The sequence below is a fragment of the Salmo salar genome, chromosome ssa13 (assembly GCF_905237065.1).
Source record: "Salmo salar chromosome ssa13, Ssal_v3.1, whole genome shotgun sequence".
Taxonomy (NCBI): Eukaryota; Metazoa; Chordata; class Actinopteri; order Salmoniformes; family Salmonidae; genus Salmo; species Salmo salar.
This window is the reverse complement of record NC_059454.1, coordinates 22,612,198-22,621,415: the sequence shown is the minus strand read 5'-3', so window position 1 is coordinate 22,621,415 and position 9,218 is coordinate 22,612,198. Positions and strand designations below refer to the sequence as shown.

General features: G+C 41.1%; 1 protein-coding gene across 1 annotated transcript; it reads left to right on the top strand.

Annotated features, from left to right (window-relative positions):
• The first annotated feature begins 525 nt into the window (after positions 1-525).
• LOC106566613 (uncharacterized) lies at positions 526-8,892 on the top strand. Its single transcript, XM_014134793.2, has 5 exons — positions 526-1,044; positions 2,701-2,889; positions 6,871-7,018; positions 7,320-7,484; positions 7,572-8,892. Exons 1-5 carry the CDS (start codon positions 957-959, stop codon positions 7,924-7,926), a joined length of 945 nt encoding a protein of 314 aa, XP_013990268.1. The 5' UTR covers positions 526-956; the 3' UTR covers positions 7,927-8,892.
• Positions 8,893-9,218: the final 326 nt, after the last annotated feature.

Genomic DNA, 9,218 nt, shown 5'->3' with positions numbered 1-9,218 from the left:
TGTCACAGATATGAAGTCTGTTAACAATTCAGAAATAATGTATGTAAACGTGTTTAAATTCAGTTTTCTGTATGTCTAAAATGTTATCTATCACTAGCAACACCACACCACCAAGTAAAACTCTTGAGCATGTGTAAATGTGCTTGGGGAATAGATCTTCTCAGCCTAGGCTATTTTCCTATCCAGTCTCAATCCCCGTGAAACCAAAAACCCTGACTCCTGTCTCCATCTCGCATGAAAATTCCTAATTTTATTCTGTAATACATATGTTGCATTATCAAAGCACGTCTCTCGCCTATGCCTGTCCAAATTCCGCTTCTCTGCGCCGTCTCATACTTGCTGCCCACGAGAGCTTCCGTAGAGAATGTGTAATCAACAAACTGTATGAGAGACATGGATATATATAAAAAAAGTTTGTTCCTTATGATACTTTGATATTTAAAATATTTCCACTCTTCACCTCCCCGTCATTCATGAGCTGATCTGCAATCTGTATAATGCTGAAGCCACAAACACAAATCGGGACTTCAGACTGATTTGAGAACTGAAACTTTCCCTGACAACACGCCTATAACCGTGACATCGAGTGAACCAAGTGACGGTAGTGGCATTCTGACAAACACACCGAATAGTTTTGCAGAATTTCTCACAGAAAGAAGGTCGGATTTTAGCTCGGGACAGTCAGTGCATTGTCAGAGCGCAGCGAGACAAACCGAGCCGATAGACCAAACAACACACACTGCTGGCTTGGTGGCCAGAGAACTACAGTACAGTACTACAGAGAGAAGCAAACGCCTGAGCACCAACAGCCGGTGAGACGGAGCGCAAACACAATCTAGCACAGTCACCGCAATTCTCCAGCTCTAGGCTACTGGAACATCTTCCTGTGGGCCTCCTTTTCGTTTTTACGCGCGTCCTGCAGGGGTTGTCGACGGTTGGGTAGATCTACATCCGACATGTCAACGGTTACAGCTTCGGTGGTTGATGTTTCCAGAAATATTTATTCAACCGAAAACGGAAACCGTGGCGGCAGTAATTATACAGGTAAGCGAGATTCTATCCAGAATGGGCATAGGTGTCATGTCATTCGTGCAGTGGCTAAAATTACAGCTTTATTGGAGGCATTATGAATTTGTTAAATGTATTTGTTATGAACCATTTATAGCTGCAAACTGTGTGTGTACATCATCACAGAGTGGACCTGCCAACATGTCATTTTTTAGGAGAAAATGCTTTTCCTTGGCACACACAAATACATGAACTAATTTACATGATGTACTGTATCTGTAATGCTCAATCGTTTACAAAGCAGCAGAACTACATTACTTTCTAAAAGCTACGCATCATTTGTTTAGGCCTACAAAGTATCCTATGATAACAAATACATACAAGGAATGAAAGCCATAGGCTATGGCTTCAAATCAAATCAAAGTTTATTAGTCGCTACACAGATTTACAGACGTTATCGCAGGTTCAGCGAAATGCTTGTGTTTCTAGCTCGAACAGTGCAGTAATACCTAGCAACAAAAAACACAATACAACAAGAGAATAGTCTGTTGTCTATTCTGAGCCTGCTTTGTGTAAAAGGGCGAAACAGTCTAAAGGGGAAGTGAGAGTGTGTTCCTATAGATCACGTGGTCTGAGAAGCTGCAGGTGGCTTTCAGAGTGGCAGGATTCTTAGTTTCACATCAACTAACACTGCGGCTGTACTGAGATATCAGATGTACAGTCTACACTTTTAAACACATACACAATTACACACACATGCACACACACGCTAACACACCCACAGGCATGCACAAACCCACGCTCGCGCACACACGTATACACCCACCCACACACGCGCACACATACACACACACACACACACACACAGCGCTGTCTATCATAAATGATGGTTTATGAATGAGCCTAACACCCAATACTCAGTCAGCAATATAACTCTCTTGCTTGCTGACTCTATCTCGGTCTCTCTCTCTTTCTCTCTCTCTCTCTCTCTTTCTCTCTCTCTCTCTCTCTCTCTCTCTCTCTCTCTCTCTCTCTCTCTCTCTCTCTTTCTCTCTCTCTCTTTCTCTCTCTCTCTATCAAGCATTCATTCAAAGGAATATTAAGATGTTTTCGATTTACTAACGCTATTTCAAACTTTATCTAAATTAAATTGGTCCCTCTTTCAGATACCGTTGAAGAGTTCAGACATGATTTGTCCAACATGTAGGACCTCTTGTGGTGGCAAAGAGACACTACATCAATTTGTCCTCAATTGTAATAGGCCTTGTCTACATGATTTCACAGACAATTTTCCTCAATGACATTTCCATTATACCTAAGGTTATAAGATGATAATGTAAACAGAGAATGTACTATCATTCTGTGAAGGGTCACATTTCAGTGTGTTAAAACAGAGCCTGATAAACAGCTGTTTAACATGGCTCCAGATGGGTCCTGAGTTTCCGCCAAGCTATCAGGCCTTTTGTTTCATTATTTATCATCTTTCCTGCTTTGAGACAATCATCATTAGATAGAGCAAAGCGCGGGGTGGTTTTGTTGTTGTCACAATGCTGGGCAGCCCCCTACAGGGCTTCTATGCAGAGTATTCTGTAGTGTCATGCTCTGCACTGTAGTGTTCTATAAAGTAGTGTTCTCTTCTGCTTACATATGGCTGGATATACTATAGTGACCATCTCCATTCTCCCCCTCCAGGCCAGTGTACGCCAATGCCCCTGCCTGCGCTGGGGACCCAGAAGATTATCCAGGGGAATGGCACCAACGTGGGAACGGTGATCACCTTGCAGTGCCCATCCAGACACCATCTGGTCGGGGGCAGTGAGGTGTCCTGCGTCTGGGGCAGCAACAGCACCCAGTGGTCAGGAGGTTCACCCTGGTGTAAACGTATGTATCTAATGCTGAGAGGATACCTACCCACTGGGTACAGACTGGCTGGATCAACATCATTTGTTCATGTATTGTGACGTGGAATCTACTTTGAAAATACATTGGATTTGAAAAAAGTAATGAACTGTTGTTATTAGGGTGAAACGTCTACCACAGGATTATGTCATCATGGTAACCAAATTTCAACATAGACAGATCTTCTATAAAATATGTTGAATTTGTACCTTTAAAACAACGTCAGATCTTCAGAAGGATATCCACTATCAGAAAAAAAACAGGCTGGGCAGAACCTACTACTGGAGAATATATCTATCTACAGCTACCATTTGGTCTCCCATCCAGGGTTTTAACCAAGCCCAGCCAGCTATGATATTTGTTACTGACTATTACCAATGTGCTATCATGAGAATGACCAGTTTTCTATGACATAGACTGATCAGGTGAATCCAGGTGAAAGCTATGATCCCTTATTGATGCCACTTGTTAAATCCACTTTAATCAGTGTAGATGAAGGAGAGGAGACAGGGTAGAGAAGGATATTAGGAAGGTGTTCTTAATGTTTTGTACACTCAGTGTAGCTTCATTGGTGCTATCGAAGTAATTCCAAAGGGTAGTTTAACGGAGCAAATGAACTGTGGCCATCCTTTATCACTCATAGATCATCAATGATGCCTTTTAGCCCTATATAGCATTTACAAAGTCATCAACAGCTATTGTTTCAATTCTAAAAACTAAAAATAGACAATACAATAGGCATAGGGTTTCAAGCTCTGGTTGATTTCAAATGTAAGATCATTTTGTGATATTACATTGTATTTGGTTGTCAATTTGGTTGTCAATATAGTTTGATTTGATTTAGTCCAAATCTTTTAAAATACAGCAATCAAAAGAAACAGCATCAGTACAGTGCCTGTTATGTTTGTTCTTGAAATATTCCTAGACATTATTTTTGTATTTCTAATCCTCTTATGTAAAGCGTATTTGTAATTGATGAGGACCAGAAAGCCAAATGGGAGACTGTCAGGTTTGTCCCTCTCTCACCCTGTCTGTCTGACTCTATGAGTCAGCTCTGCTGGCCAATCAATGGCTGAGAGCATGTGGAGACAGCCTTCACTTCAGTCATACATTATGGATGAGCCAGGCTCAACTCTACTGTGAAAATGAAAGTAGTCCTCTTAGGACAGTGTGTGTCTGTGTGTGTGTGGAGTAAATTAAAAGATTCAGAATGCATTGAGTGGAAAAAGTGCAGGGATTGCAAACTCCCCCAGAGCTGTGTCTGCCTGCCTGTCAGTCTCTTCATTATTCTGAATTAGAGGAATATAGAGGAATATATTGGAGATCCCCAGCAAACCAGAATTGGTTCAGTGAAAGTTCCAAGAACAAAAACTGTCCAATCGTGTTGATGATTATAGAATGTTTGATTAAAACATTTGCATGATGTTGCAAGACCATTCCTAGAACACATTTGTTCTTTAAAGGTTATTTAAATGTTCCCAGAATGTTTCATAAGGTTGTGGGAACAGTCTAGTGGGAACATTGTGGGGACATCACAAAATATATGTTCCTAAAACACAAAAAACTGTCCAGTTGTGCAGATTATTCTACAATGTTTATTTTAGGGTGCAAAAAACATTAATCTGATTTTACAAAAACAATATTTTGTCTGTTCTTTAAAGGTTCCCACAATGTGACATTAGGTTGTGGGAACCGTCTGGTGAGAGAGATGTTCCCAAAACACAAAATCTATCCAGTTCGTTAGGTTGTCGGAACATTGTGGGGAAATGTCATGAGGCAGGTCCCCAAAACACTACAACTGTCACGTTGTGCTCACATTCAGATAATGTTTGTATCAGGGAGCACAAAACATTCCTTTGATGTTGTAAGAATGTTGGCAGAACAGCCTTTCTGAGTTCTTTAAAGGTTCCCAGAACATTTAATTAGGTTGTGGGAACAGTGTGGGTATGGTATAAGAGATTAGTTCCCAAAACACAAAACATGCTTAGTTGTGATGACATTCATGCAATGTTTAAATTAGGTTGCACAGGATATTCCCTTAATGTTGTTAGAATGAAATAAGTTCATTTTTACAACGTTCATAGCATATTTGTTTTAGGTTTAACATAATATTCCATTGATGTTCACACAATATACATTTTACCTTGTCTTGTAGGTCCTCAGAACATTTCAAGAATATTTAGAAAATGTTATATTTAGGTTTTACCTAATGTTACCACAACATTAACATTTGTAGCTCCTTAAAGCAGATTGGAATACATCCCAATTATTTTCCTCTCCAGATTTAATGGCAATTCACATTGAGGACTGTATTGTTGCCGATATAGTGACACACATTTGAACAACATTTCATCATAAACATATTTTTCAAAATTCATATGTTTACAATCTGCACATTATTTCATTCAGAGGACATTTAAACAGCATGTACTCATACAAACATAATCATCTATTTTTTCAATGTGTTAACAGTCAGCCCTTGTGGGGTTTGAACCTGCAAAGTTAACTGTCAAATTAAGTATTTTATCTTCTGCGCCACCAGTATATAGCCATTTGGCAATCAGGAATTCGATGCTTCCTTTTTAACCTTCTTAGACATAGCTGACCCAGGGAAATACTGGCAACTGGGTTATTCACCATCACTTCACCCATACTCTTTATATGCCCATATTTACAAGGCTATGAGTGCTGAGGATCACTTTTGCTTTTCAGATCATGAAAGTAGGAATTTTCAGATCGTCTTTTCAGATCGTCTTAAAGTAGGAATTATATTGCATACATTATATTGCGTGTCAGCACAACTGGACAGTCAATTTTTACAAAATGTTTTATTTTTTACAGTTAGTTTAAGTTCTGAATTTCAGACTGGATTTATTCAGTGCTTCGGAAAGTATTCAGACCCCTTTTGTCTTGGGGTGCCACGGTGTTCTTGGGGACTTTCAATGCTGCAGACATTTTTTGGTAACCTTCCCCAAATCTGTGCCTCGACACAATCCTGTTTCGGAGCTCTACGGAGAACTCCTTCGACGTCATGGCTTGGTTTTCTCTGATATGCACTGTCAACTGTTGGACCTTATATAGACAGGTGTGTGCCTTTCCAAATCATGTCCAATCAATTGAATTTACCACAGGTGGACTCCAATCAAGTTGTAGAAACATCTCAAGGATGATCAATGGAAACAGGATGCACCGGAGCTGAATTTCGAGTCTCATAGCAACATTTCTAAAAACCTGTTTTTGGTTTGTCTTTATGGGTTACTGTGTGTAGATTGTTAAGAAAAAAATAGTATTTAATCAATTTTAGAACAAGGCTGTAACTTAACGAAATGTGGAAAAAGTCAAGGGGTCTGATGCTTCCCGAAGGCACTGTAAATATGGACAAACAAAAGACATCCTCTCCTTTAGTAGATCGTATTTCCCAGCGGTTTTCAAAAGCAACATGATTAAAGAACATGTGGGATTGAACCTGCAATCTTTAGCTTTGCAGCCAGATCATTAGCCTTCTACACCACCAGGGGATATCTGTGGTATTGTGGGGGGGTTCAGTCTAATTATGGTCAGTCAGGACACAGAACTATTTGTGAATTATTAAAATGTTCCCATTCTCTTCATATGCCGTGTACTTGTAACACTGTAATGATTTAGCTGTTTTTTAAAACAATTTTAATTGAAAACAATCACAGTGAGGTACTTTATTGTTACCCAGAAATGATTTTATATTGAGATAAAAATGTCTGTATTGGACCTTTGAATCAATAAAAGATGTTCCCACCAGACTGTTCCCACAACCTAATGAAACATTCTGGGAACCTTTAAAGAACAGAAAGACCACTTGTCTATTATAGCTGAATGTAATACAGTGAAAAAGACATTCAAATATAAGATATAGCCATCACTTTCTGTAGGCAGATTTCCTAAATAGATTGATCGATTTTTGAAATGTTTTTTCCCTCCCTCTCTCAGCGTTGTCCATGTCGGAGGACTTTGGGTTCAGTGTGGCAGTGGTGTCCTCTATCATCAGCTGTGCCATCATCCTCCTCATGTCCATGGCCTTCATCACCTGCTGTCTGCTCGACTGTGTCAAGGAGGAGGAAAGGAAAAAGGAGGAGAGGTGAGAGGAGAGGAGGAGGAAAGAGGAGAGAGGGAGGAGAGAAGTATAAATTATGGCATGGGAGGAGAGATGGGAAGAAGAGTCAGAAGAGGTGAAAGGAGGAAGGAAAGGAGAAGAGGTAAGGGAAAGACACGATGAGAGGAGAGGAAAAGAGGAGACAGGAAAGGTGAGACAAAGCGTGTAAGATGTCAGGAGGTACAATAAAAGATGTAGAGCCATAAATGATCCCATGTGGTCGAGTACTGCACTATAGGGATTCATAAGGATATTGAGATGTACAACAGCTTTTTTGCATTGCCAGGGAGACGGATCTGTGGCACCAGCCGGAGCAAGGGGAGCAGGAGGAGAACAGGGCCTCTCGCTATGACCACAAGGGCAGAAACAACAATAACAACACCCAGGAGAAGACACTGCCACAATGGGACCACCAGGACCCTTCAATGTGTGACCAAAGGAGACCCAGCTGGTGTGTGCGTCTGTATGTCTTCTGTATGTCCGTGTCTGTGTGTTTGCCTTGAGAAGCTCAATGTCGCTGTCTCTGTCCTCTCCACAGGTGCCATCAGTACCCCTATGCTCTGACTGGTCCAGCCCCAGCCTCCACCTTCGGCCCAGCCCTCAACTCACCCCCTCTCCCCTGCAGAGGCTACGACCAGCCCATTCTTTTGCATAACTCAGGCCTGTACCGCAACCCAGGTCAGCCAAACAATCCAGGCCTACTTCAAAACCCCATCCCGCCCCAGTATCCAGGTTCAACTCGGACCGTGGGGTACCGGAACCCAGAGGTACCCCCTGGCTCAGGCTTGGCCAGGCTGTATGTAGGACAGGAGGGCAGTGTGTCCGTGGTGAGCACTCCACTTCTGGAGGAGTGGAGTGCCCAGGAGCGCCCCATACGGGTCATATCCATGTGAGGTCACAACCAGGAAGTGACTGGACATAGACCACATGGGCATGGATAAACTGAACATCAATCAAGAAACTGGATCCAAAAGGGAGAGGACCACCTCAATGGGGACCACACCTATGTCATTAACAACCAGGCACCAATGACTGAATAATTAGGGGGCGCTCATGTAGTTCTGTTTCACTGTATGTACAAGTGGGTAACCTGTACAAGTGTGAGGTGTGAAATGGAAATGTATTTTTTGCATATCCCACTCCCCCTGAGACACCCTCGGAGAGTGGGGTCACAGCCAGGCGATCAGCCATTATTGACAGCAACCCTGGAGAAATTAGGATGAATTGTCTTGCTCAAGGGCAGAATGACATATTTTTACCTTGTCGGCTCGGGGATTCAATCCAGCACGCGAGTAGCGGTAGACCATTCGGTGGCAAAGCAGCATTTTTAGGTTGCATCAGACATGTGCCTTAAACGCAGACCCTATCCCTCTGGACACTGCCAGAAGCCGAGAGTTGGTGAGGACATTCATTATTCCATAGGAATCACTTATTGTGTTACTGATTGATTTCACAGTGTTCTTCCGTGAAATGTACAGTAGTAAACATGTTCAGTTCGGAAATATCCTGTATCTCTGAGTTACGAAATCTAGTAATTCTGCTTCTGGAAAGAATCCTTAAAACGTTGTACAGTATTCTGCATTTTTAGGTTTGATGCTACTGCTTTGTTGAATCCAGGGATAGCATGTGTAGGGCTACAGTTCCCAATCCTGTTGTGTATAGTATGTGATGGTACTTCATGGTACAAATAACTGTTAAATTTTATTCTGTACTATTGGAATGAAAATTGAATTTTCTGAAACTTTTTTATATTCCTATACCCAACTGATACTGACATTGATGGTACATTATGCAAGTTGTGCAAGTCACACTGCAGATGGATTGACAATGAATCATTTAATAAATTCTACATTCTTGAACTTGTGCTGTCATCAGTTAGGAATACGATTGTAAGGGAGTTTTGCCCAAAAAATAGAATCCGTCCTAAATAGTAGCCTACATTTGATGTCAGCCACCACCGAGTTAGGATGAGTGGTTTGCCGTTAATAAAATAACAAATTATTGAAAAGACTGTATTTTCAACCTGGACTCAGGGGTAGATGTAACATAGTAAACAAAAATCTGATATGATATGTTACGTTTGGTATGGAATGTATTAATTTGTGGATATCCATCATCCATTTTGTGTTATATGTTACGAATTGAAATTTGTATGATATATTACAAATTTGCAATACGTAGGATA